Source organism: Eriocheir sinensis, chromosome 24 (assembly GCF_024679095.1).
Source record: "Eriocheir sinensis breed Jianghai 21 chromosome 24, ASM2467909v1, whole genome shotgun sequence".
Taxonomy (NCBI): domain Eukaryota; kingdom Metazoa; phylum Arthropoda; class Malacostraca; order Decapoda; family Varunidae; genus Eriocheir; species Eriocheir sinensis.
In genome coordinates, this window is record NC_066532.1 from 2,113,028 (window position 1) to 2,140,954 (window position 27,927).

The following is a 27,927-nucleotide window of genomic DNA, read 5'->3' on the forward strand; positions in this document are numbered from 1 at the left end:
AAATACTTGAAGTGGACGATATGCTCCCCGTTAGATAGCCTATAGAAGTAATGGTAATGGAAGAAGTAATGGTTAAGGAAGTAGCGCTTAAACATTTTACCGCCCCAACCTTTATCTTTTTTTTTATATATATTGATTGATGGATAGTTTATTGTTGCAAGTAAACAACAAAGGAGAAGGGAGGAGCATGCCATCCCAACCCCCAGGCAGTACAGTGTGTGATTATACAATTAAGGATACATGTGGAAGTATCTCTATCCGGAGGTGGGCGCGGTACTGAAAAATCGGTAGTGCGGTTGCGGAGTGCGGTACTTTTTCCAGAGTAGTGTGGTTGCGGCACTGCGGTCCCATTTCTTTCTCTCCCAGTGCGGTACGCGGTGTGCGGTACTGCGGTAGCGGTAGTCAAAATAATAAATACTTCAGTGCCTATACTGGCTATCCAAACAAAGGAAAGATATCTGTGTGGGACATGTCACTTTTTTTTTTTCTTCTTTTTTTTGTGGTCAGTACTACAACTTTCCGAGGGAGGAGGGAGGGGAAACAGATTATAGTGTGTTATGCATCAAAGAAAACTTTGTAGGCTACGGGACACGGGCGACGATCATGTTGGTGCTTGTGCAGTCATCGTCAGAGGCAGTCATGGCCTTGGGTTGAGTGACGAACAGATTTACTCCGAGTTATTCGCGTTTGGTATTGAGGATATGTTATCAACTCATCAGACATGTCTGATAATGATTCAGTAACTAATAAAAACTATGTAAAACCGAGTGAGAGTACCGTCATTTAATATGCACCAACGAGAGGCAACCAACATATATGAGGTGGGTTTTAAAAAAAATAACTTTTCCAAACCACTTTTTGCTTTTTTTTTTCATTATCTTACAATTGCTTAGGATTTTTTAAGCTCATAAAAAAAAAATGAAAAATCGTCCGGCACCACAGACGGGTCCGGGGTTGACATGGCCGGCACCGCGCGGGTTTAGCAAGACTCGCAGTGTAGTATAGTCTGTCTGTTTAGTATTTAATTTTGAACAATAACTGAAAAGTCAGAATGATTGAGTCACTGATTCTGATGACTGATACCGATTGACTGATTGAGTCCGATTCACTGTAAAAAAAAAAAAAAAAAAAATCATGTGAGTACGCTGCGCTGCAAATGTCGTCTTTGATAGTTTTCAAAGTACCGCAAAAAAGTACCGCAGGATTTTTTAGTGCCGTCCGCGGTAGTCTGGTACTTTCAGAAATTTTGCGGTAGTGCGGTACTTTTTTTGTGATGCGGTACTACCGCACTTGCCCACCTCTGTCTCTATCTTTCTCTTTTCTTTCTTCTCTCTCTCCCTCTCTCTCCCACTCCATTTTTTTTTTGTGTGTGTGTGTGTTTTCGTCTTTGTATTTTTTCTGCTTTCCTGTCAATATTTATCTCTCGCTTGTCTCTTTCTCTTTGTCTTTTATCTCCTTTATGTCTTTCTTTTTCTTACCCCCTCCCCCCATCCCCCTCCCCCTTCCCTCCCCAGCCGTGCCGTGGGTGCCTAGCGGGTCTGGGGTCCGCGTGGTGGCCGGGCTGTGGCTCCTCGCCGCCTACATCGTCACCGCCGTGTACCGCTCCAACCTGGTGGCCACGCTGGTGCTGCCCAAGCTCCAACTGCCCTTCAACAGCCTCGAGGAGCTGGGCGCCTCCTCCATCACGGCCTGGGTGCCCAAGGGGAGCCGTGTACAGCAGGCGATAGAGGTGTGTGTGGGTGGGTGTGGGTGTGGGTGGGTGTGACTATAAAGGAGTACAATCAAACCAAAACCAAATCAAATTTTATTCTCCATTAGTTAGATTTTCTACTTGGCTGCCATAAGAACATTGAAGATAAAAAAATAAAAAATAAGTCTGGTACTACAAAGATTATAACCAACCAAAAATTAGCTTCCAGAGACGTGTCTTCATGCTCTCGTGAAACTTAAAGTCGTGGGAAGGAGGAAATACAAAGAAAACGGGAGGTTGTTCTTGGCCGTAGTAGTGAAAGGGATGAAAGAGTGAAAATTATTGGTCAACTCTTGCGTTAGGGAGTTGGACAGCACAGGGATGGCGCAAGTTTTTTTTTTTTTTTTTTTTTTTTTTTAGCGGGAATAACTCTTAGGTGATACCGCTGCTTATTTCATTGTGTGGACTGACGTGCCATAGATAGATAGATAGATAGATAGATAGATAGAAAGGATGGAAGGAAGGAAAGGAAAGAATGAAAGAAAGGAAATAAAAAAGGAGATAGATAGATAGACAGATAGAGGGTTAGATAGATAGATAGAAAGGATGGAAGGAAGGAAAGGAAAGAATGAAAGAAAGGAAATAAAAAAGGAGATAGATAGATAGATTGATAGACAGATAGAGGGTTAGATAGATAGATAGAAAGGATGGAAGGAAGGAAAGGAAAGGAAAGAATGAAAGAAGGGAAATAAAAAAGGAGATAGATAGATAGACAGATAGAGGGTTAGATAGATAGATAGAAAGGATGGAAGGAAGGAAAGGAAAGGAAAGAATGAAAGATAGGAAATAAAAAAGGAGGTAGATAGATAGATAGATAGACAGATAGAGGGTTAGATAGATAGATAGAAAGGATGGAAGGAAGGAAAGGAAAGGAAAGAATGAAAGAAAGGAAATAAAAAAGGAGATAGATAGATAGACAGATAGAGGGTTAGATAGATAGATAGAAAGGATGGAAGGAAGGAAAGGAAAGGAAAGATTGAAAGAAAGGAAATAAAAAAGGAGATAGATAAATAGATAGATAGAAAGGATGGAAGGAAGGAAAGGAAAGGAAAGAATGAAAGAAGGGAAATAAAAAAGGAGATAGATAGATAGATTGATAGAAAGAAAGAAAGAGACCCATTCACACACACACACACACACACACACACACACACACACACACACACACACACACTTCAAACAAATTATTACGAAAGACTGGGTTGTGGTTTAGGAGTTAGAGATCTTTTACGTTTTCCCAGCACGTTATAAGTTTTTTTTTAATCTTTTAGACCATTTGAGTGTTGCTAAGAACTATCCTCGTTTCCTTACTTAAAAACATTATTAAACTCTGTCCTCATAAACTGCAGCATTCAAGCAATATTTTTATTTTTTATTTTTTTTATTTTTTGCTCCATAAATTGACTGATTGATTGTTGTGAGTCAGAAACCGGAAGATACAATTTGCTGCGTGGCTGAGTACGATAATCTGGTAACTCTGGTCTCGATCCTTCTCAGACCACCTTTGCCAGATTATCGTACTCAGAGCATAGTATTTACCGATTTCTGACGCTTAACTATTGCCAAGAAACATCAGGAATTAACTATTTTAACGATAAATATAGATGAATCTAGTTATTGAGGCTCAGGAGACAGATTTTGGGTCGGAAGTTGGCAAATATAAGAGGCTGAGTACGACAATCTGGCATCGTTGTCTCAGACCTCGCCGCCTGAGAGTCCAATGGGCGGACTGCGCAGCAACATGTTCGTGGGGCCGAGCATCCCCGAGGGCGTGGCGGGGCTTTACAACGGCACCTGGGCCTACACCACCACCACCAGGACGTTACACTACTTCATGGACCTTCACTTTGCACAGGTAGCTACAGTGACGCCCTCAGCCCCAACACAGCCTTCCAAGCCCTCAATTAAGTGTACGCAGACCTTATTCCTGGAGAAGTCGGGGAAACTGTTTTATATTTCCCGTTCTCTTTTCCCATTCCTTTTTTTTATTTCCCGTTCTCTTCTCCCATTCCTTTTTATTCCCCGTTTTCTTCTCCCATTCCTTCTTTATTTCCCGTTCTCTTTTCCCATTTTTTTATTTCCCGTTCTCTTCTCCCATTCCTTCTTTATTTCCCGTTTTCTTTTCCCATTCCTTCTTATTTCCCGTTTTCTTCTCCCATTTCTTTTTTTATTTCCCGTTTTCTTCTCCCATTCCTTCTTTATTTCCCGTTTTCTTCTCCCATTTTTTTTTTATTTCCCGTTCTCTTCTCCCATTTTTTTTATTTCCCGTTCTCTTCTCCCATTTTTTATTTCCCGTTCTCTTCTCCCATTTTTTTATTTCCCGTTCTCTTCTCCCATTTTTTTATTTCCCGTTCTCTTCTCCCATTTTTTTTATTTCCCGTTCTCTTCTCCCATTTTTTTATTTCCCGTTCTCTTCTCCCATTTTTTTATTTCCCGTTCTCTTCTCCCATTTTTTTATTTCCCGTTCTCTTCTCCCATTTTTTTATTTCCCGTTCTCTTCTCCCATTTTTTTATTTCCCGTTCTCTTCTCCCATTTTTTTATTTCCGTTCTCTTCTCCCATTTTTTATTTCCGTTCTCTTCTCCCATTTTATTATTTCCCGTTTTCTTCTCCCATTTCTTTTTTTATTTCCCGTTCTCTTCTCCCATTTTTTATTTCCCGTTCTCTTCTCCCATTTTTTTTATTTCCCGTTCTCTTTTCCCATTTTTTTATTTCCCGTTCTCTTCTCCCATTTTTTTATTTCCCGTTCTCTTTTCCCATTTTTTTATTTCCCGTTCTCTTTTTCCATTTTTTTATTTCCCGTTCTCTTTTTCCATTTTTTTATTTCCCGTTCTCTTCTCCCATTTTTTTATTTCCCGTTCTCTTTTTCCATTTTTTTATTTCCCGTTCTCTTTTTCCATTTTTTTATTTCCCGTTCTCTTTTTCCATTTTTTTATTTACCGTTCTCTTTTCCATTTTTTATTTCCTGCTTCTCTCATTTTTATTTCCGTTCTCTTCTCCTTTTTTTTATTTCCCGTTCTCTTTTCCCATTTTTTTATTTCCCGTTCTCTTCTCTCATTTTTTTATTTCCCGTTCTCTTTTCCTATTTTTTTATTTCCCGTTCTCTTCTCCCATTTTTTTATTTCCCGTTCTCTTCTCCCATTTTTTTATTTCCCGTTTTCTTCTCCCATTTCTTTTTTTATTTCCCGTTCTCTTCTCCCATCCCATTTTTTTATTTCTCGTTCTATTTGTGTTTCTCTTTTCTTTCCCTCTTCTTTCTTTATTTACTAACATTACTTCTCTGATGTTTCTTTTCTCTTTTCTCATCTCTCTCTCTCTCTCTCTCTCTCTCTCTCTCTCTCTCTCTCTCTCTCTCTCTTCAGGTTGGGTCATGCAAGCTCTACACTGCTTCAAATGGCTTCTTCGGCGCTTCGAGTCTCAGCTACGCCTTCCCTCTCGGCTCCCCGCTCAAGGCCAAGGTGGACAGCGTGTAAGTATGAGGTTGACATAGATGTAGGTTTATATAAATTTACATAGATATTCAGGCCATACAGACACCCCGTGGTCCATATCTAAGTGAAGCCAAGTGAAGGAAAGGAAAGGGAAGGGAAAGGAAAGGAAAGGAAGGGAAGGGAAGGGAAGGGAAGGGAAGGGAAAGGAAAGGGAAGGGAAGGGAAATGAAAGGAAGGGAAAGAAAGGAAAGTGAAGGGAAAGAAATGGAAGGGGAAGGAAGGGAAGGGAAGGAAAAAAAAGGGAGAGAGAGAGAGAGAGAGAGAGAGACCTAGCTATCAATCTATATATTTTTGCAGTATCCTATAAATTACTACATCATCTTTAATCGTTTTTTTTTCCTTTTCTTTAATTTCGTCTATCTATCAGTCAATCAATCTGTCTGTCTACCTATTTATCCATCAATCCTTCTCTTGTTTATCCTTATTCTATTATTTATCCATCTGTTCCTTTGTTTTATCTACATTTTTATTTCCTTCTCTTCCCTTCCCTTCCTATCCAATTATTTATCCATCTAGCTCTCCATCTCTCTTTCAATCAGTCTATTTATATGTCTATCTATCTATCTGAAACAGTGCTCAGAAGGGAAAGACTCCGATGGTTTGGACACGTAAAGAGAGCAGGGGAGGATACAGTGCTGGGAGTTTTGGAGAGATTGGAGGTAGAAGGAAGAAGACCAGTTGGTAGACGTAGGAAAGCGTGGAGAAGGTGTATACAGGAAGACTTGGCATTGATGGGATTGGATGAGCATCGGGCAGAAGACAGAGTAGAATGGAGGAGAGCCATAAAGGGTCCAACCGCTCAGTGAAAACGGACGGTAAACGAAATGATGATGATGATGATCTATCTGTCTACTTTTCCCCTCTCCTACTTCGTTTCCTCTTCCTCTGATTCCTCTTCTTAACCACGTATATACTGTTTCCCTTCCCTTCTCTTCCTTTCCAATCTACGTATATATCAACCAATCCATCTATTTATCTATATATCTTCCTTTATTCTTTCCTACTTCTCCTCTTATTTCTCTAACCATTCCCTTCTTTACACTCTTTCTCTTGCTTCCAATCAATTTATCAACTTATCTATCACTCTATCTTTCTATCTATATGTCTGTCTGTATCTATATAGCCTGCGCACCTACCTATATTTGTTCCTATCCATCTGTTTATCTATATAGTTAGGTCTCTCTCTCTCTCTTTTCCTTTCCTTCCCTTCCTTTCCTTCCCCCTATTCATCTACCTATCTGCCTTTCTTTGTATCTATCTATCTAACTATATGTCTATCTATTTCCAGCATCCTCCGCCTCCACGACTCCGGGATCATCGAGTATTTGCTTCAAGGACAAGTGAGGAATTCCAGTGAGTGTTTGAAGCCTGTTGGGTCGAGGCTGGACAGTGTCGAGAGGCCGCTGGGCGTGAGTGACTACATCGGCGTCTTCAGTGTCTTCGGTGCTGGTGGGTACAGGTGGTGGTGGTGGCGGTGATGTAGTACCGTAGTCGTGGTGATGCAGTATTATTATTATTAGTAGTAGTAGTAGTAGTGGTGGTAGTAGTAGTTAGGTAGAGGTACAGTTGGGGGCCCTCAGAGTCGTAGTTAAGGATAGTATAGTAGTTGTTGTTGTTGTTCTTTGTTTTCTTATTTGTCTATTCCAACTCGTTTTCTCTTCTTCTTCTTGTTCTTCTCCTTTCTTATTTATCTTCCAGCTCTTCCTCTTTTTCTTATTTTCTTCTTGTTCATTTTCCATCTCCTTCCTATTTATTTGTATTTACGTATTTTTATTGTTCTTGTTCTTCTTCCTCTTTCTCCTCCTTCCTGTCGTCTTCTTCTAACTCCTCCTCCTCCTTTTCTTCCCCTTCTTCCTCTTCCAGGCATTCTCCTCAGCGCGGTGGCTTTGGCGTGTGAAGTGGCAGTGTTCTTTTGGGGTTCGAAGTCACGACCACCAGTCAGCCAACGAGCCAACTCCTCGACCCCTGCTGAGTGACTGGCTGACCTGCTTGCATCTTTGGCTGCTGACTGACTGACTGATGACTGCCTGGCTGACTGACTTACTGATTGGCTGACTGACTTGCTGATCGAGGGACTGGCTGAGTGACTGAGTAATTGACTGACTGACTAACCAACCATCGTTTCCCTCTTGGCTGACTGACTGATAAGTTGGTTGACTGATTGACTGTCAGACTGACTAACTGACTGATAGACAAACTGATTGGCTGACTTACTATTATAGCTTATTGAAAGGCTGGTTAACTGACTGACTAACTTAACTTTGCTGTATAAGTTTCTATTGTTAGTGACTTCAGTAGGTGATAATGAAGAATATTCTTTAAGCTTTTTTCAAGTTCCACAGAATATTTACTCAAGTTAAGTGTCATGCACATGTTGAATCACAGAACTTGATGTCAGACTTGCACAACTTTCTGTATGATTTTCACCCATAGAAAAGTATTACAAAAAGTTTCTTATTACTTAACCTTCACAGAAAGCTGAAAGTGACAATGAAAACTGGATTACTTTCTGCTTCCTAAAAGTTGCAAAGTTATTAAAATAGAATTTCAATGCAGAAAACACACAGTTATATAGTTGTTTCCTGCAGAAGTGTTGCAATGATATGAAAACAGTGAAAAAAGGTGAATATGATTTTCTAATTAGTATTCTTTCCATAAGTTTTATCTATTAGCCAAAATAGATTCAAATGACACACAAAAGACAAGATCCCATAAGAATAATTAAAAAAAAGTTAATATAAAAGTCATTCCATTTCATTATCAAACATTAAAAAAATTGTTCAAAAATTTTCACTACTCTTCATGTTCAGGTAACAACAAAAACTTTATGAAAAACCCTTCCTAACAATTTCAAAACTTTCATAACTGTGATTAGAACAGCATGCAATGAAACCCGAGATATTGACATGTTGAAGCATTCATTACAATCCACAACAAAATTACAGAACATGATCGACTGACTGGCAAACTAAAAAAAAAAAGTCTTCCTGACCACTTGCATAGAAAAATCCAATGCAAGATAAAACAACTGCCCTTATGTCACAGAAAAATATATATCACTAGCATTAAATAGCACATACAAGATAAAAATTATCTTCCTTGAATTACTAAAAGATAAACAAACAAGTAAAAAAAATCAGAACACTAAAATTTCCATCGTTTCCAAAAGTCTAATACTTGTAACTCGTCGATTGCTTAAGTAGGTGGTGGGGAGGTGCCCATGACCACCTCCGGAAACAGCGGCAGAGAATCATCGGAGTCGCTGCTCTCTCCTGGCGACTCCCACGTCATATCTATGGCCTCGAGCTGCGTCCCAACTGCCAGAAGCCGCGCCTGGAGGTTCTGCAAGAAGGCCCATTGGTGTGAGGGTGCTGGTCTCTGCCTCCTGCCCGCCGTGTCTTGTGGCTTCCTCTTGCTGACACTTTCCACTGGTGTGGCTTGCTGGGATGTGGCCGAGGGATGTCTGACTGGTGGCTTTCTCTTGGCGACACTTTCCGCTGGTGTGGCCTGCTGGGATGTGGCCGAGGGATGTCTGACTGGTGGTGGGTTGGAGGTGACCTTCCTCAGCGTGCAGTCCTTCTTGTCCATGGAGAACTCACACCCATGCAGTCTGGAGATCTCAGAAAATATGGTGATGAGTTGGTTCTCGTCTTTCTCAGGCATTGCTGGGAAAAGTATCATGATCTTTGTTTGCTTGGATGACCCCAATTCTGATGAGGGTGAGGGTTGCCCAGGCTGTACCCTCCTCTGGCTACCTCTCTGTGACTGGCTTTGGGTTCCCTTATCTACTAGGAATGGCACACCACCTGGCTGCTGAAAATTGTTGTTGGCTCCCTGTGCAAGCTTATGTTGACAATTCTGGTAAAGGGCAAAGCAATGTTCCTTATCAGAGGTTCCCCCTTCAGCTAAACTGCACCTTGGGACGGAGTAAGGCGAGTGTTGGCTGCCAAGTACCCTGGAGAGGACTGGGACCCCCTGTATCATGTTCCTGTGTAGCTGTGTGTTTCCTCCAGTTCTTGAGGTTAGAAGGTAGGACGCAGACGGCCCCACCAGCAGGGAGTGAGTCGTTGTGGGTGTGTTGACTCCAATGTCCGCCAGCTCCCTAAACCACCCCCTGTCTGTGGGTCTGGCAGCTCCCTCATGACTCGCATCCATCTTACACTCCTGTTCGTAAGCGCCATGGTCTTCCCTTCCCTGCCTCACTGTTGCCTCTGCCTGCCTAACCTGCTGGTGCTCCTGGTGGCACTCTGTAGGTCTCCGGCACTCCCTCGCATCGTCACCCACTCTTGCTGTGCCCTGTTTTGGATGTTTCTGGGCAGCACTCTTGGGTCTCGGGACCTTGAATATGGAGAGTGAGCTGCTGATTCCTATCCTCTTGCGGAGCTGCTGCACGGTGTCACTGGAGTCGTCCATGTCCGAGGTTGAGGTTGGCTCCATAGTGTAGCCCTAGGGGTGGACGCTGCACTGTAATGGAAGGTGGCGCTCAGTGGAGACACAACAATGGTAATAGACTAATAGTAGTAATAATAAAGTAAACATCAGTGGTAGTCGTAGTTGTAGCAGTAGTTGTGATGATGGTAATGATAATGGAAGATGACACTCGCTGGGGAAATTGACAAATAATAATGGCAATACTAATAAAAATAAATAAATAATAAAATTGGTAGTACTGTTGTTATAGAAGTAGCAGTAGATGCGATGATAATAATAATAATGGAAGGTGGAACTCGGTGAACTTGACTGACTGAATGATAATGGTAAAAATAATAAAAAATAACTAATTAATAGCAGGTGGCAAAAAATAAAAAATAAAATAGTAGTTAATCAATTGTCAAGGGATTAGAAAGTAGAGGAGGAATAAAAATAATAAGAAATACAAAAAATAACTAATTAATAGCAGGTGGCAATAAAAAAATAAAAAATAGTAGTTAATCAATTGTCAAGGAATTAGAAAGTAGAGGAGGTAGGAAGGATGCAGGGGAAGAAGTAAACTAAGGAAAGAGAAGGGAAGGCAGAGAAGAAACTTAAAGGGAAGGAAAGGTAGAGAAAGGAAGAAGAGGGAGTGAGGGGAAAGGAAGGAAAGGGAAAGAAGGGAGAGGAAAGATTGAAGGGTGCAATAGAACAAGTAGCTAAAGGGAGAGAAGAAGAGGGAAGGATAGGGAGAGGAAGGAAAGGGAGAAGGTTAGGGAGAGAAAGGAAAGGAAAGATAAATTACAAGGGAAGGAAGGGAAAAGATAATGGTTAAAGAGAGAGAGGAAAAGGGAAAAGAAGATTAGGAAGAGGAAGAAAAGTGAAGGAAAAGAAAGGGAGAGGAAGGAAAGGGAAGGAAAGAGAGAGGAAGGAAAGGAAAGAAAGGGAGATAAAGGGAAGGAAAGAGAGGAAGGAAAGGATAGAAAGGGAGATGAAGGGAAGGAAAGGAGAGGAAGGGAAGGAAAGAAAGGGAGATAAAGGGAAGGAAAGGAAAGAGAGGAAGGAAAGGATAGAAAGGGAGAGGAAGGAAAGGAAGGGAAGGAAAGAAAGGGAGATAAAGGGAAGGAAAGGATAGAAAGGGAGAGGAAGAAAAGGAAAGGAAAGGAAGGGAAGGAAAGGGAGAGGAAGGGAAGAAAAGAGAGGAAGGAAAGGAAAAATGAATTACAAAGGAAAGGAAGGAAGAAGAGAACGGCAAAAGGGAGAGAAAGCAAGGAAAGAAAAAGAAAATAAAGGGAATGGAAAAGAAAAATAAACAAAAGAAAACAAAACTCCCTCACCATAACACTAAGGGAGATAATCACCCCGTATCCTCCCTTATAACGTAACCTCCCTCACCACCGGACACTATGACACGTGGAGGCCTTATGTAGAGGGATCCAAGGCAGCAGAGTCACGAGGAGAGGAGGAAAAGGCAGAAAATGGCGGGAAACCTCACACGCCATGCACGCCCGTCCGCTCCCTCGCTCAGATCATTCGAGTCTGCTTGAGATTTTATTATGGAAGAAATATATTAAAGTATCTCCAAACTCTATGATAAAAATGATGAGGGTGATGATAGTGGGAATAAGAAGAAAGGGGAGAAAAAGATAACTCCGAGGCTTTTTTTTTTTTTTTTGTGTGTGTTATTTTTGCCCCTGAGCTGCTTATTAATTCCTTTCTGCTTGATATTATATTATGGAAGAAATATATTAAAGTATCTCAAAACTCTATGATAAAAATGATGATGATGGTGATGATACAGAAGAAGAAGAAGGAAAAGAAGAAAATGGCTAATTGGCTTTTAAATTTTCCCTTCAGCTGCTTCCTTTCTGCTTAATTGTGATTATATTATGGAAGAAATATATTAAAGTATCTCAAAACTCTATGATAAAAGTGATGATGATGGTGATGATACAGAAGAAGAAGAAAGGGGTTATTTTGCCCTGAGCTGCTTATTAATCCCTTTCTGCTTGATATTATATTATGGAAGAAATATATTAAAGTATCTCAAAACTCTATGATAAGAATGATGATGATGGTGATGATACTGAAGAAGGAAAAAAAGAAGATGGCTTTTATATTTTCCCTTCAAGCTTATTCCTTTCTGCTTGTGATTATATTATAAGGAAATATATTAAGGAATCGCCCAAATCTTTAATAGTAATGATAATAATGACTAACAATAATGAGGAAAAAGAAGAAGAAGAAGAAGAATCACCTCAATCTTTAACAATAATGAGGAAAAAAGAAGAAGAAGAAGAATCACCTCAATCTTTAATAGTAATGATAATAATGATAGTAACAATAATGAGGAAAAAGAAGAAGAAGAAGAAGAATCACCTCAATCTTTAATAGTAATGATAATAATGACTAACAATAATGAGGAAAAAGAAGAAGAAGAAGAAGAAGCACGTCAATCTTTAATAGTAATGATAATAATGACTAACAATAATGAGGAAAAAGAAGAAGAAGAGGAGGAAGAAGAAGCACCTCAATCTTTAATAGTAATGATAATAATGACACAATAATGAGGAAAAAGAAGAAGAAGAGGAAGAAGCACCTCAATCTTTAATAGTAATGATAATAATGACTAACAATAATGAGGAAAAAGAAGAAGAAGAAGAAGAATCACCTCAATCTTTAATAGTAATGATAATAATGACTAACAATAATGAGGAAAAAGAAGAAGAAGAAGAAGAAGCACCTCAATCTTTAATAGTAATGATAATAATGACTAACAATAATGAGGAAAAAGAAGAAGAAGAGGAAGAAGCACCTCAATCTTTAATAGTAATGATAATAATGACTAACAATAATGAGGAAAAAGAAGAAGAAGAAGAAGAAGAAGCACCTCAATCTTTAATAGTAATGATAATAATGACTAACAATAATGAGGAAAAAGAAGAAGAAGAGGAAGAATCACCTCAATCTTTAATAGTAATGATAATAATGACTAACAATAATGAGGAAAAAGAAGAAGAAGAAGAAGAATCACCTCAATCTTTAATAGTAATGATAATAATGACTAACAATAATGAGGAAAAAGAAGAAGAAGAAGAAGAATCACCTCAATCTTTAATAGTAATGATAATAATGACTAACAATAATGAGGAAAAAGAAGAAGAAGAAGCACCTAAATCTTTAATAGTAATGATAATAATGACTAACAATAATGAGGAAAAAGAAGAAGAAGAAGAAGAATCACCTCAATCTTTAATAGTAATGATAATAATGACTAACAATAATGAGGAAAAAGAAGAAGAAGAAGAAGAAGAACCTGAGCGGCCGCCATTACGAGAAGGAGATGCAGGAAGGAGACGCGAGGGTGAAAAAACGTGGCGTCTCCTCCATCCGTGACGCCAAGTACAGGGAGAAGCTGAGGGTGAGAGCCAGGGTAATAATGACTAACAATAATGAGGAAAAAGAAGAAGAAGAGGAAGAAGCACCTCAATCTTTAATAGTAATGATAATAATGACAGTAACAATAATGAGGAAAAAGAAGAAGAAGAAGAAGAATCACCTCAATCTTTAATAGTAATGATAATAATGACTAACAATAAGGAGGAAAAAGAAGACTTTAGAAGTTAATGGAAGCTCACCTGTCTCATTACCGTGATAATAATGACTAACAATAATGAGGAAAAAGAAGAAGAAGAGGAAGAATCACCTCAATCTTTAATAGTAATGATAATGGCGTGTAATTAAGGGGCTGTACGGGTTAAATAAGGTACTTTAGTGTTGGGTTTAATGGTTCGAGCTCACCTGTCACCTGTCTCATTACCGTGTGAGGAAAAGAAGAAGAAGAGGAAGAATCATTATGCACTATTAAGGGTGATAATGGCGGGTAATTAAGAAGAAGAGGTTAAATGAGGTACCTTAGTGTTCGGTTAATGGTAATCGATAATGTCACCTGTCTCATTACCGTGAGGAAAAGAAGAAGAAGAGAGCCAGGGGTCATTATGCACTATTAAGGGTGATAATGGCGGGTAATTAAGGGGCTGTACGGGTTAAATAAGGTACTTTAGTGTTCGGTTAATGGTTCGAGCTCACCTGTCTCATTACCGTGTGTGGGGAGGTAACGGTGAGAGCCAGGGGTCATTATGCACTATTAAGGGTGATAATGGCGGGTAATTAAGGGGCTGTACGGGTTAAATAAGGTACTTTGGTGTTGGGTTAATGGTTCGAGCTCACCTGTCTCATTACCGTGTGTGGGGAGGCAACGGTGAGAGCCAGGGGTCATTATGCACTATTAGGGGTGATAATGGCGGGTAATTAAGGGGTATGGGTTAAATGGGGCCTTCGGTGTTGGGTTAATGGTTCGAGCTCACCTGTCTCATTACCGTGTGTGGGGAGGTAACGGTGAGAGCCAGGGGTCATTATGCACTATTAGGGGTGATAATGGTGAGTAATAAAGGGGTATGGGTTAAATGGGGCCTTCGGTGTTGGGTTAATGGTTCGAGCTCACCTGTCTCATTACCGTGTGTGGGGAGGTAACGGTGAGAGCCAGGGGTCATTATGCACTATTAGGGGTGATAATGGCGGGTAATTAAGGGGTATGGGTTAAATGGGGCCTTCGGTGTTGGGTTAATGGTTCGAGCTCACCTGTGTTGTGTCATGGTGCGTAAGGGAAGGGTAAAGTGCCCCATTGCAACACACGGGGGAGACACGGGGGTTGAGGGGGTCAGTTTCGAGGTTCTTGTATTCACTTGACTTTTAGTGACTCAAAGAAGATCGAGGGGGGTGTCTAAGCCCCCCTCCTAAGTAAGAGCCTCCTGGGTACAGTTGTGGTGAGTCATGGGTCTGGCTGCCACAGGACACTGCAGGGCCTCCCCGCTGCCCACACCTGTACGGGTTTCCACACACATTTTATTGGCTATTATCTCACGTGTTTCGATCTCTACACCTCTGTGGATTACTGGTCCTCAGGTCTCTGACACCTTAGTAGCTAGATGAGTGAGCACCTTGCCTGGCACGCTGAGCAGTGTGATGCCGTGGTAATTGTTGCAGTCTTGTCGGTCCCTTTTTCCTTTCCAGTAAGGGACAACCATCCCCCTTTTCCAGGGTGAAAAAAGGAAAACCAGATTTAGGTCCAGAAGTGTTTTGATATTCCAGGAAAAGATCCTATATTCTTTTATTCCCCAGAAATCGGTGAACCTCCTTGAGTCTGTCCTGCCGCCGCCCAGGAAGCACCGGACGCGTCAGAAGGTGTACGAGGACGCCCTGGAGCTGACGGCCGTGCTGCAGGAGAGTCTCTTCCACCTGGTGAACCAACTGCGTGAGTCCCTTGTGTTTGACAGTCCTGTTGCTTGGCCACAGACACAGAATACACACGTACAGACAGACAGAAGTGAAGTACACTACCACAAGACAGAGAGGCAGGGAACCTTGGAAAAGGCCTTTTTGTGTTCTTCACTGCACTTCATTTTGTTAAATGATTATATTCCTTCATGATCACTTATCAAAGAATGCAACCCAATCATAAAGGAACGGACACCAATAATATTTAAAGGTATTCACATTCATTATGCATAACATTATGATCTTAACTCAGTCCTCATATAATACATATAGGCAAAAACAGAAAGGTACTAAAATGTAGCTGTGTTGCCAAGACTCTAGAAATTGATGTATGTGCCTGTCCTCTCCTCCAGGCATCCAAAACCAGGAGAACATCAGCAACTTTAAAACCTTCACCCCAAGCTACGTGCAGGCCTCCTTCACCAGCCTGGCGCAGACACTGGAGGGGGACATGGAGTGAGTGAGCTTATTTATCTGTAAGCTTGATTTAGTGGAAATTCGCACACTAGACCACAAACATAAGTGTACGTAAGCACGGAGGTGTTACCTCTGCACGCGTGCAACACGGACTGAAGGCTGTGTCACACTGGGTGTTTTCTTCCAACCACTGGAGCTAGAAGCAACCGCAGTTGCCCGTACACCCAACCGGGAGCGAGTTGTTGGTTTGGGTAAACACTCCTGTCCTTCTGTCTTTGAAGCCTTGATCTTACCCAAAACTGCTTCTTCCTTCCATTCAACTGTAGCAACAAGTCCATAATTTAAGAAACAGAAGCACGAGCCACAACAGCTAACCCTTACTTTTGCAGCCGGTGCCATGTGGATACAAAACAACTGGTTTACTTATGGTGAGGATACAGGCAACCCACCTTGGTCGTGTGTTACGCGCACCCAGAAAAGTTTGAGTTGCCGGTTGTGCCTACCGCCAATGCGGTTGAAGGAAAAGGCCCAGTGTGACACCAGCTTGAGACCCCATACCCATTGTTTTCCGCTCTGACCTCTTTCATCTTGTGGTGAACAAAGTGAACCCATGTTTGCATTTTTTACTTGTACAAACAGGATGCTTGTACACCAAGCCACCGCTCGCAGTCCAAGGCATTTTTATTGAATTTCTTTTGCTCATAAATCAAAACTCGTAAACTAGGCACTCGTAAACTGAGGTGTTATTGTATGTGGCTGTTTTTGTATCCCCCTCCCTTTTTATTCCTTACTTTACTGCCTCATATTTTTCATATCCTTGGCTGCTCTTTGAGGGGGGACTGTTTGAGTTTATATATATATATTTTTTTTTTCTTGATGCCCTTTCATGGATCACAATGACAATAATAATAATAATAATAATAATGATAATAGTAATAACAATAATAATAATAATAATAATAATAATAATAATAATAATACTGTAATAATAATAATAATAATAATAATAATAATCACAGGAATGGCCCCCAAATGAATGGCCAGCTGATGGAGAAGGTGACGGACATGGCCGAGGACTTCTTTACCGGTCTGCTGAGGAAGTGTAAGCACCAGGCGCTGGGGGACGGGACGCAGCGGTGCAGCGATGAGACGTTGCTTGGTGTTCCCTCCAGCAGCAGCAGCAGCAGCAGTGGCAGTGGTGGCAGTGTCCAGTCACCAACCCCGAGAGGCGATCACCACGACGCGCTGCTGCAGTGGAGGACGCACATTCCAGGTCAGGTTATAGAGAAAATATGTTCCTTGATACACTTATGCGTCCAGTGAATTCACACATGAAGACAATTTTTGCTTAAAGGTGTCACATGTACAAGAGGGTTTAAAAGGTAAGTATAGCTCAATGGAGAGGGAAGGTGAATTTACAAATGTATGTGGTTATATATGTGATGTATTAAAGATTCATTTGTAGAGATTTGTCATTTGTTATCATGTAAAGAGAGTGACTCCATATGCATTGCTGTTTTAGATTTGGTGGAGGATGATTTTGAAAGATGTATAAGCTGTGTGTTTTATCTGGAGAAAATTTTGATTATGGGTTTATCATGTTGTTTTTATTGTTTTAGTATTTTGTTCTTTTATCATATGCAATCTGTGTTTGGAAGGATTTTTGTGGCGAGGAAGACAAGGCGTCGACTCATTGGTTCGATTCCAGTGCTGGGTCATTATTCAACTTGTCTTGTTCTTGACTTACATTCAATAATAATAATAATAATGATGATGTTACAGCTTACATGGAGCTTGATGATGTTACTGAGCAAGGCCTGTCCACACCCACCACCACCACCACCACCACCACTCCCTTGCAGAGGTCATTCTCCCTGCCTAAGGTAAGTGCCAAATGACATCATCCTCACCTCCTCCTTGTATCAGTGCCAGGCCTTAAAACTTGCCACTTTGATGATTTTAAGGAGCATTGTATTAGTTAGTTTTATTATCTCTTACTGTTGGTTTATAGAATACTTTTCCTGGCATCTTTATTGTAATTTAATGCATTTTTTTTTAGCACCCATGAATTTACCAACCTTTGACCCATGGACGGCAGTGGAACTTTATATAGACAGTCCAAAATTCAGTCAGTCAGTTTTGTATGGCAGAAATATAACAACACTTCCAGATTGCAGTAGAATCTATATACAGGTGATAGTTATAACACCTCTTATGCAGCGTAACTCTATTTATGCTATGGTCCTAAGGTTGGAAGTGACTGTATATAGACCATTCATTTTGGGGGGAGCTACTCTTCAAATACTGCTGCCATCTTGGGGTTAATGGAATAATTGTCACAGTCACAAGATTTTACTTTTTTTGTCCTCTACAGAAAATATGTTAACTAACCTGTGCATGGAAACTGCCTGCTTTAACCCGGTAGCTGCGGGGATCATGTTTCTTAAAGGCCCCTCTAAGCGAGAAGAATTAGGAAAAATCATCACTCACGCAAACCATTTCATAATATATATCAACGCATTTGTGATCAGTTTATATCATGTCAAAAATTTGTCCCATCACTGCTACCAGGTTAAGTATTGCTGAGTATATTTATCAGCAATACAACTTTTCAGGGGAAGGAGTCGGCAGCGGTGGAGAAGAGCGTAGGAAGCGCAAGAAGGGGCCGGAAGCACTGCTGTCCCCCGGCCCACACCCCCACCACCACCACGGACTCAGCTTTATCGCCAAACCAGAAGCTGAGGTTAGACAATACACTTACTTTTAACAACAAGGTATTAGTGTATATTTAGTACAATATTAGTGTTCTCAGAATTGCATATTTGAGGCATCCTGAGGAGAAGGGGCATAAGGGACAAAGCCATTTTTTTCTAGTAGTTTGCACTGTGAAAGGCAGACTACACATCCCAGGAAGAACGAGATATCAACCCTCGGTACACCAAACACCAAGTTACGTGTCCCCTGCAACTTGTTTCTTGTTCTTCCTGTGACGTGTAGCCTGAGCCTGCCTTTCCCAGCATGAACTTGAAATAAATGACTGTATCCCTCATGCCCCTTCTCCTCCAGACGTCTCATTTGAGAAGGTAATGGCAAAGTAACACAGACCCTGCACACCTCAATCTAGGAAATAGGCTCATGGTTTACAAGGATGTGATGGCAACTCTTGAAACACTAAAACCTTACCTCAACTTCCCATGTGTTACAGAAGACTCCACTCACCTAAGAGCAAGAAGCAGCTGTTCATGGATAAGAGAAGACAGGCACCTCATGGAAGTCCTCCTCCTCAGGCTCCATGCGGTACTTATGACTCTGACAATCACCATGCCTCGCTGTTTTCATCCTCATCATTGTCAGAGGGTAGTGGTGGTGATGGTGGTAGGGGCGAGGGTGGTGGTGGGGCTAGTCTGCAGATCAGGCCACAAAACAAAGTCCGCACAGTCAGGGTCAGTACATACAAGAAAGGGAAGTTGCCGGAGATTGCCACGGACTTACCAAACTTACCAAACACTACTAACTCAGCTTTACCACCACCACCACCACCACCACTACTACTTACAAGGATCCACAGCTGCTCCTCACACAAGACATGCAAAGTGGGAACCAGGGATGAGGATTTGAAGGATATGCAGTCATCAGATTCCCTCCCAGATGAAGTAGCAATAGACATCACAGCTGTTCCCTCCACTTCAACAATGCACAGTACCTCCTCAGAAGAGACACAAGGAATTAAAGATAAGGGAAAGAATAAGGTGAAGTCCGATTCCTTGATAGCCAAAATAATAAGAGATGAAACACATGATCACGGTGGAATTTCCTCTCTCAGTGGTGAAAAACAGCATCCATATCACAGTATCTCCTTACAAGAGACACTTAATAAAGGAGTTATTGATAAGGGAAAGAATAATATGAAGTCCGGTTCCTTGATAGCCAAAATAATAAGGGATGAAACACATGATCACGGTGGAATTTCCTCTCTCAGTGGTGAAAAACAGCATCCATATCACAGTGGCCTCCCGCAGGAGACTCAGAGCAAGGAAGTGATAGATAAAGGAAGGAATAGTGTAAAATCAGGCTCCATAATATCTGAAGTAATAAGGAACGACACACATGCTCAGGGAGGAAACTTCTGCTCTCCCAACGGTGAAAAACGGCATCCATATCATAGTGGCTCCTCGCAAGAGACACAGAGCAAAGAAATGATAGTTAAAGGAAAGAATAGTGTAAAATCAGGCTCCATAATATCTGAAGTAATAAGGAACGACACACATGCTCAGGGTGGAAACTTCTGCTCTCCCGACAGTGAAAAATTTCATGCATGTAGCGATGTTGGCAGTTCGGACGTCAATGTACGGAACACTGTATCCTGGCCTCTGCAGCAAAATAGTCTCAGAAAGTTTAGGCTGCACAAGAGAGGAGAATTAGTGAAGGTATGTAAGTCCGAGCATTCCCCTTCATCCTCTCTCTCTGTAGTAAAGCCTTTGGACATACTGAAGGAGTGTAGCCAACGAGTGCATGCAGCAGATAAAGAACAGGCACTTAATAGGCACTGCTTTCATTTGTATTACAGGAAATTAATACAAAACGCACCTGAGAGTGATAACGGAGAGTCGCTGGGAGATGATACACAGCAGGAGGCTCGTAATGGAAGCTGCAGTAATTGGATTGATGAGAAATTATCCCCAGCCACAGAGGACATGGATACAGAAGACACGTATTCAACCACTGAAGAAGATGATTTTGAAGACGTGTATGTGACAACTGACGATGAAGACGACCACGATGATGAACTCGGTGGCAGCTGCAGTAATTTTCATGATGGGAAATTTAGACAAAACATAAAGAAAAAGGACACCAGAGTTATACGTGCAACTGATGGTGAACAAGAGGCACTAAATGGAAGCCGCAGTGATATGCATGATGAAAAATTAGAATCAAGTCTTTCATTAAGGGAAAATTTGATGGTCCAGGAATTGGCCCCTAAAGATGAGCCACTTCGAGCCTCGCACCGCTCACCAAACAGTCACTCCCCTACTGAAGAGAATGAACAGAGGAACCCGTTTGCCGTTAAGAGAGGCTTGATAAAGGTGAACAATGCAGCAAGTCAGGAATCGGCCCCTAAAGATGAGCCACTTCAAGCCTCGCACCGCTCACCAAACAGTCACTCCCCTACTGAAGAGAATGAACAGAGGAACCTGTTTGCCATTAAGAGAGGCTTGATAAAAATGAGCAATGCAGCAAGTCAGGAATCGGACCCTAAAGATGAGCCACTTCGAGCCTCGCACCGCTCACCAAACAGTCACTCCCCTACTGAAGAGAATGAACAGAGGAACCCATTTGCCGTTAAGAGAGGCTTGATAAAAATGAACAATACAGCAAGTCAGGAATCGGCCTCTAAAGATGAGCCACTTCAAGCCTCGCACCACTCACCAAACAGTCACTCCCCTACTGAAGAGAATGAACAGAGGAACCCATTTGCCGTTAAGAGAGGCTTGATAAAAATGAACAATGCAGCAAGTCAGGAATCGGCCCCTAAAGATGAGCCACTTCGAGCCTCGCACCGCTCACCAAACAGTTTCTCCCCTACTGAAGAGAATGAACAGAGGAACCCATTTGCCGTTAAGAGAGGCTTGATAAAGATGAACAATGCGGCAAGTCATGGAAATCCCTCTCTAGACCAGTGGAAGGTGCTGATTCATCATCTCAGCACCTCTCACCAGCCCTCAAAGAACCCCAGCAGCACCTCAGAGTATCCAAAAAAGCTAAATTGTCACCCCAGTACCTCATATCAGCACTCAGGGACCAACAGCACTGCGGACTATCCAAAAAAGATAAACTGTCACCCTAGCACCTCATATCAGCACTCGGAGAACAGCAACAGCACCTCGGACCTCCCCCAAAAGCTAAACTGTCAACCCAGCACCTCTTCTCAGCACTCAACCATTGTCAGTAGCTCCAAGAAAAGCACCAGCACTTCATACCATTTAAAGGTGCAAAACGGTCACCCCAGCACCTCATATCAGCACTCACCACTTGTTAAGGACTCGGAGAAAAGCACCAGCACTTCATACCACTTAAAGGTGCAAAATCACTATTCCAACACCTCTCACCAACACCAGGACTCAAATACCAGCACCACCTCGAAGTCAGCCAGTCCCGGGTTAGCAAGAGCAAGGGAACCCAACCCCATATCAACCCTAGCCAACTCCTTCTGGTCCATCGTCACGCCCAAGGAGAGACACAAGCTGAGTCTTCGAGGTGCCCCCAGGAAGCCCTACAAGCCCACCATGAGGCCCAGCACTCTGCATTGTAGGAGGAACCTGGCTAAGTAAGTTAATGTTTGGTGTAGTGCTTGGTCCATTGAAAGACAAGGGTAGTTAGTGTTAGTGTGGGTTAGTGTTCATCCAACCTCATAAGTGAAAATAAGGACGTTAAGCAAAAAGAATTGGAAGTAGTCAATGTTTTTTTCAGTTAGTGTATGGTAGGGATGGTAAGGTTGACTTTGTACCTGTTCCTTCCTCACTTCAAATCCCTTATGTCTGTGTAATTATTTTTAAAGCCATAAGTTCTCTTCTCAGTTAGTGGTTGGGATGGTAAGGTCTTTGTTGTGATGTATTTGACTCTTTGTACTTGTTCCTTGCACACCCCAATTTCTTCATGTCTAATTGTCTTAAATATTCTGAAAGGCAAAGTTAGTATCATTCTCTCAGTTGGTGGTAGGGATGATAAGGTCTCCATTTATTGTATTTAGCTTTTCGTAGTTGGTCTTTGCACACCTCAACCTCTTTGTGTCCTCTCTCTCTCTCTCTCTCTCTCTCTCTCTGGGATCTCAATACTGTCTAACCATTTTAAAACCAGTCATTTGTGTTTAGCTATCTGTACTTGGTCTTTGCACATCCAAATATCTCTTCATGTCCTCTCTCTCTCTGGGATCTCAATACTGTCTAACCATTTTAAAACCAGTCAATTGTGTTTAGCTCTCTGTACTTGTTTTTTGCACACCTCAACCTCTTCATGTCCTCTCTCTCTCTCTCTGGGATCTCAATACTGTCTAATCATTTTAAAACCAGTCATTTGTGTTTAGCTTTATACTTGGTCTTTGCACATCCCAATCTCTTCATGTCCTCTCTCTCTCTCTCTCTCTCTCTGGGATCTCAATACTGTCTAATCATTTTAAAACCAGTCATTTGTGTTTAGCTTTATACTTGGTCTTTGCACATCCCAATATCTCTTCATGTCCTCTCTCTCTCTCTCTCTCTGGGATCTCAATACTGTCTAACCATTTTAAAACCAGTCATTTGTGTTTAGCTTTATACTTGGTCTTTGCACATCCCAATATCTCTTCATGTCCTCTCTCTCTCTCTCTCTCTCTGGGATCTCAATACTGTCTAACCATTTTAAAACCAGTCATTTGTGTTTAGCTTTTTGTACTTGTTTTTTGCACATCCCAATCTCTTCATCCCCTCTCTCTCTCACTCTCTCTCTCTGGGATCTCAATACTGTCTAACCATTTTAAAACCAGTCAATTGTGTTTAGCTTTATACTTGGTCTTTGCACATCCCAATATCTCTTCATGTCCTCTCTCTCTCTCTCTCTCTCTGGGATCTCAATACTGTCTAACCATTTTAAAACCAGTCATTTGTGTTTAGCTTTTTGTACTTGTTCTTTGCACACCCCAATCTCTTCATCCCCTCTCTCTCACTCTCTCTCTCTGGGATCTCAATACTGTCTAACCATTTTAAAACCAGTCAGTTGTGTTTAGCTCTCTGTACTTGTTTTATGCACACCTCAACCTCTTCATGTCCTCTCTCTCTCTGGGATCTCAATACTGTCTAACCATTTTAAAACCAGTCAATTGTGTTTAGCTATCTGTACTTGGTCTTTGCACATCCCAGTATCTCTTCATGTCCTCTCTCTCTCTCTGGGATCTCAATACTGTCTAACCATTTTATAACCAGTCAATTGTGTTTAGCTCTCTGTACTTGTTTTATGCACACCTCAACCTTTTCATGTCCTCTCTCTCTCTCTCTGGGATCTCAATACTGTCTAACCATTTTAAAACCAGTCATTTGTGTTTAGCTTTTTGTACTTGTTTTTTGCACACCCCAATGTCTTCATGTCCTCTCTCTCTCTCTCTCTGGGATCTCAATACTGTCTAACCATTTTAAAACCAGTCAATTGTGTTTAGCTTTATACTTGGTCTTTGCACATCCCAATATCTCTTCATGTCCTCTCTCTCTCTCTCTCTCTGGGATCTCAATACTGTCTAACCATTTTAAAACCAGTCAATTGTGTTTAGCTTTTCGTACTTGTTCTTTGCACACCCCAATCTCTTCATCCCCTCTCTCTCACTCTCTCTCTCTGGGATCTCAATACTGTCTAACCATTTTAAAACCAGTCAATTGTGTTTAGCTCTCTGTACTTGTTTTATGCACACCTCAACCTCTTCATGTCCTCTCTCTCTCTCTCTGGGATCTCAATACTGTCTAATCATTTTAAAACCAGTCAATTGTGTTTAGCTCTCTGTACTTGTTTTATGCACACCTCAACCTCTTCATGTCCTCTCTCTCTCTCTCTCTCTGGAATCTCAATACTGTCTAACCATTTTAAAACCAGTCATTTGTGTTTAGCTTTTTGTACTTGTTTTTTGCACACCCCAATCTCTTCATGTCCTCTCTCTCTCTCTCTCTGGGATCTCAATACTGTCTAACCATTTTAAAACCAGTCAATTGTTTTTAGCTTTTCGTACTTGTTCTTTGCACACCCCAATCTCTTCATCCCCTCTCTCTCTCACTCTCTCTCTCTGGGATCTCAATACTGTCTAACCATTTTAAAACCAGTCAATTGTGTTTAGCTTTATACTTGGTCTTTGCACATCCCAATATCTCTTCATGTCCTCTCTCTCTCTCTCTCTCTCTGGGATCTCAATACTGTCTAATCATTTTAAAACCAGTCATTTGTGTTTAGCTTTATACTTGGTCTTTGCACATCCCAATATCTCTTCATGTCCTCTCTCTCTCTCTCTCTCTCTGGGATCTCAATACTGTCTAACCATTTTAAAACCAGTCAATTGTGTTTAGCTTTATACTTGGTCTTTGCACATCCCAATATCTCTTCATGTCCTCTCTCTCTCTCTCTCTCTCTCTCTCTCTCTCTCTCTGGAATCTCAATACTGTCTAACCATTTTAAAACCAGTCAATTGTGTTTAGCTATCTACCTGTTCTTTGCACATCCCAATATCTCTTCATGTCCTCTCTCTCTCTCTCTGGGATCTCAATACTGTCTAATCATTTTAAAACCAGTCATTTGTGTTTAGCTTTATACTTGGTCTTTGCACATCCCAATATCTCTTCATGTCCTCTCTCTCTCTCTGGGATCTCAATACTGTCTAACCATTTTAAAACCAGTCAATTGTGTTTAGCTTTTTGTACTTGTTTTTTGCACACCCCAATCTCTTCATGTCCTCTCTCTCTCTGGAATCTCAATACTGTCTAACCATTTTAAAACCAGTCAATTGTGTTTAGCTATCTACCTGTTCTTTGCTCATCCCAATATCCTCATGTCCTCTCTCTCTGGGATCTCAAGACTGTCTGTTAAAAGGAGTATTGTGTTTATCATTCTCAGGGATTATAGTGATGAAAAGTTAGATGTCTCTGTGCTCCTGTATCAGTGTTATGTTCATCTTTTTCAGGGAATTCACTGACGGGACTAAGTTGGATGCGACTGTGCTTCCATACTCTCCTCCTTTCTCCCCATTCAGGTAAGTTTTGTTGATGTAATTTACGCATATTTGTCGGATAGGGTGTGCCTGCAGTGGAGCGCATGATTGATATGGATAGTAGACGTTAGTAATGGAAGTAACAGATAATGGATGTCAGTATTGTAAGAAGAGGATGATACAAACTTATTATTATTATTATTTTTTTATTTTTTTATTTTTTTTTTTTTTACAACAAAGGAAGCCACTCAAGGGCACAAAAAGAAAGTATAAAAAAAAAGGCTCATGTTAAATACCACTTAATGAATTCTACACCTTACCTAAATTGACAGTAGAGCATGTTTTAACACTCCTAATAGTTGAGGCTTCATGAAGTTTAGTCTACCCATGTTAATTTAGCAGTGAAGCCCCTCCCCCTTTACCCATTTAAGTGTTTACCATTGGCCAATCCAGCAATGAACCCCCTCCCCCTTTTCCCATTAAGTGTTTACCATTGGCCAATCCAGCAATGAACCCCCTCCCCCTTTAACCTTTTAAGTGTTTACCATTGGCAAATCCAGCAGTGAAGCCCCTCCCCCTTTTCCCATTAAGTGTTTACCATTGGCCAATCCAGCAATGAACCCCCTCCCCCTTTTCCCATTAAGTGTTTACCATTGGCCAATCCAGCAATGAACCCCCTCCCCCTTTTCCCATTAAGTGTTTACCATTGGCCAATCCAGCAATGAACCCCCTCCCCCTTTACCCATTTAAGTGTTTACCATTGGCCAATCCAGCAATGAAGCCCCTCCCCCTTTTCCCATTAAGTGTTTACCATTGGCCAATCCAGCAATGAACCCCCTCCCCCTTTTCCCATTAAGTGTTTACCATTGGCCAATCCAGCAATGAAGCCCTCCCTTTTCCCATTAAGTGTTTACCATTGGCCAATCCAGCAATGAAGCCCTCCCTTTTCCCATTAAGTGTTTACCATTGGCCAATCCAGCAGTGAAGCCCCCTTTCCCATTAAGTGTTTACCATTGGCCAATCCAGCAGTGAAGCCCCTCCCCCTTTACCCATTAAGTGTTTACCATTGGCCAATCCAGCAATGAAGCCCCTCCCCCTTTTCCCATTAAGTGTTTACCATTGGCCAATCCAGCAGTGAAGCCCCTCCCCCTTTACCCATTAAGTGTTTACCATTGGCCAATCCAGCACTGAAGCCCCTCCCCCATTTCCCATTCAGTGTTTGACATTGGCCAGTCCAGCAGTGAAGCCCTCCCCTTTACCCATTAAGTGTTTACCATTGGCCAATCCAGCATTGAAGCCCCTCCCCCTTTGCCCATTAAGTGTTTCCCATTGGCCAATCCAGCAGTGAAGCCCCTCCCCCTTTGCCCATTAAGTGTTTACCATTGGCCAATCCAGCAATGAAGCCCCTCCCCCCATTCCCATTAAGTATTTACCATTGGCCAATCCACAAGCATGTCACACCCCTTCTGTATCTCAGGCTGTATGTGATTCGTGGATGCTGTGATGTCATATATTATAGGATGCTGGGAAAGGTCATCTTGCAGTAGTCTTTTATGGGAAAGGTTGAATTTCTTTGGTGGATGATGGACTCTTTAAATCTTCTTTGTTCCTCTTGGTTGAGCTGGCATGATTGAAGCGTATTTTCAAAGTTAACATGAACATAACTTTCTTTTCTGTGGGGAATGAGGTCAGACTGTACTTTCTTGTTGTGTGATGCTAATGTGATTCCTTGCACTAATCTTTCCTTCTTTTTCCCAATACAAGCAAGGACGACTTCCTAATCTTGGAGTGAACGCTACGCAGTACAAGTCACCATTCACGGAGACAAGGCAGGAATGTTCAGGTAGCAGTTACTTTTATTTTAGTCCTGGAAAGTGTACTAACAAGGGCAGCATGTAGCATGGACTAGCACCTACACCTTTACTTATCACTTAGGTCCTTATTTTTAAACGTTTTGGGCTCCCACAGTGACTTAACCAAGGCCACAGAGAAGACTAACTGGGTTTTCATGTTTTTTTTTTCCTGTTTCAAGATGCAAGTCATGTAAAACTCTCACTAGGATCACAAAACAGTCCACGTAAAGCCCACCAACTTCTATGAGAGGCTTTTCAAACAGGCAAACAGAGGTGCTGAAATGTTTAAAAATATGGGCTTTAGAATCATGAGGTACCAAACGGAATCATTATTGAATGATAACATCACAGCACAGTATGTATAACTTCAGCACTTGGCTCCCTTCACAGCTGCCTCCCTTCAAAGAATCCTGCATTAGTTCTATAATTTATATTTTAGAATTTACTGTGATTGCATTGGTTTATCAGTTTGAAATTGGGTCAGGCCTTGTATCTGGATGTTTTGAATTTTGAGTTTCATCATTCTTTTATGGTTGAAAATGTTTAGTTTAAAATTGGGTCAGGTCATGCATCTGGGTCTCTTGAATTTTGAGTTTCTCACTCGTTTAGTTAAAATTGATTGTTCCCTGCTCAGGGCCGCACAAAACAGCATTTCTTTAACAATTAGTGGATGGATATGGAATTAATGTTAGCCACAATATCAGTTCAGTGTTTTATTGCTCAAATATCTTGCGAGTTCTTATTTACATGTCACTTCATGCTGTGAACTCAGGAGGTGCACAGTTGTTTTGTTCTTGTACCAGCGAATGGATATGTTGTTTTGTGCTGGCAACTCTATGTTTTGGCTGTTGCAGCTTTCTTGTTTTGTTGTGGGTGGTAAAAAATAGGAATATGATTATGACCTTAAGGAGTATTTTGGATCTCATTCTTACAAAAAATTGACTAATAATCAACA

At 41.4% G+C, this 27,927-nt stretch overlaps 3 protein-coding genes across 10 annotated transcripts in view; 2 read left to right on the plus strand and 1 right to left on the minus strand.

Annotated features, from left to right (window-relative positions):
• Nucleotides 1-7,689, plus strand: part of LOC127002721 (glutamate receptor ionotropic, kainate glr-3-like) — a 63,726-nt gene extending 56,037 nt beyond the window's left edge. For all 6 annotated transcript variants that reach the window (XM_050868807.1, XM_050868804.1, XM_050868805.1 and 3 more), the window contains 5 exons: nucleotides 1,515-1,729; nucleotides 3,450-3,605; nucleotides 5,112-5,218; nucleotides 6,529-6,689; nucleotides 7,104-7,689. In XM_050868807.1, the coding sequence (XP_050724764.1) occupies nucleotides 1,515-1,729; nucleotides 3,450-3,605; nucleotides 5,112-5,218; nucleotides 6,529-6,689; nucleotides 7,104-7,216 (752 nt within the window). In that variant the 3' untranslated portion in view covers nucleotides 7,217-7,689. The remainder of the gene's footprint in view (nucleotides 1-1,514; nucleotides 1,730-3,449; nucleotides 3,606-5,111; nucleotides 5,219-6,528; nucleotides 6,690-7,103) is intronic.
• A 144-nt stretch (nucleotides 7,690-7,833) lies between these two features.
• LOC127002723 (uncharacterized) lies at nucleotides 7,834-11,189 on the minus strand. 3 transcript variants are annotated; one of them, XM_050868809.1, is made up of 2 exons: nucleotides 10,988-11,189; nucleotides 7,834-9,699 (listed from the first exon to the last, which is right to left on the minus strand). In XM_050868809.1, the coding sequence occupies exon 2, from the start codon at nucleotides 9,675-9,677 to the stop codon at nucleotides 8,436-8,438; it is 1,242 nt and encodes a 413-aa protein (XP_050724766.1). In that variant the 5' UTR covers nucleotides 9,678-9,699; nucleotides 10,988-11,189; the 3' UTR covers nucleotides 7,834-8,435. The 3 variants fall into 3 exon arrangements, with proteins under 3 accessions (XP_050724766.1, XP_050724765.1, XP_050724768.1); XM_050868808.1 differs by having other exon boundaries at nucleotides 7,834-9,704; XM_050868811.1 differs by having other exon boundaries at nucleotides 7,834-9,704; nucleotides 11,046-11,183.
• Nucleotides 11,190-12,946: 1,757 nt separating this feature from the next.
• LOC127002727 (uncharacterized) lies at nucleotides 12,947-27,899 on the plus strand. Its single transcript, XM_050868813.1, has 9 exons — nucleotides 12,947-13,071; nucleotides 14,832-14,964; nucleotides 15,341-15,443; nucleotides 16,424-16,677; nucleotides 17,187-17,287; nucleotides 18,020-18,147; nucleotides 18,610-21,729; nucleotides 25,093-25,161; nucleotides 26,884-27,899. The coding sequence occupies exons 1-9, from the start codon at nucleotides 12,994-12,996 to the stop codon at nucleotides 26,909-26,911; spliced, it is 4,014 nt and encodes a 1,337-aa protein (XP_050724770.1). The 5' UTR covers nucleotides 12,947-12,993; the 3' UTR covers nucleotides 26,912-27,899.
• The last annotated feature ends 28 nt before the right edge of the window (nucleotides 27,900-27,927 follow it).

Coding starts and splice junctions, on each gene's coding strand:
- LOC127002727 (XM_050868813.1), top strand. CDS start 12,994: ATGCAGGAAGGAGACGCGAGGGTGAAAAAACGTGGCGTCTCCTCCATC. Junction 13,072..14,831: donor AGTACAGGGAGAAGCTGAGG/GTGAGAGCCAGG, acceptor TTTATTCCCCAG/AAATCGGTGAACCTCCTTGA. Junction 18,148..18,609: donor TCGCCAAACCAGAAGCTGAG/GTTAGACAATAC, acceptor CATGTGTTACAG/AAGACTCCACTCACCTAAGA.
- LOC127002723 (XM_050868809.1), bottom strand. CDS start 9,677: ATGGAGCCAACCTCAACCTCGGACATGGACGACTCCAGTGACACCGTG.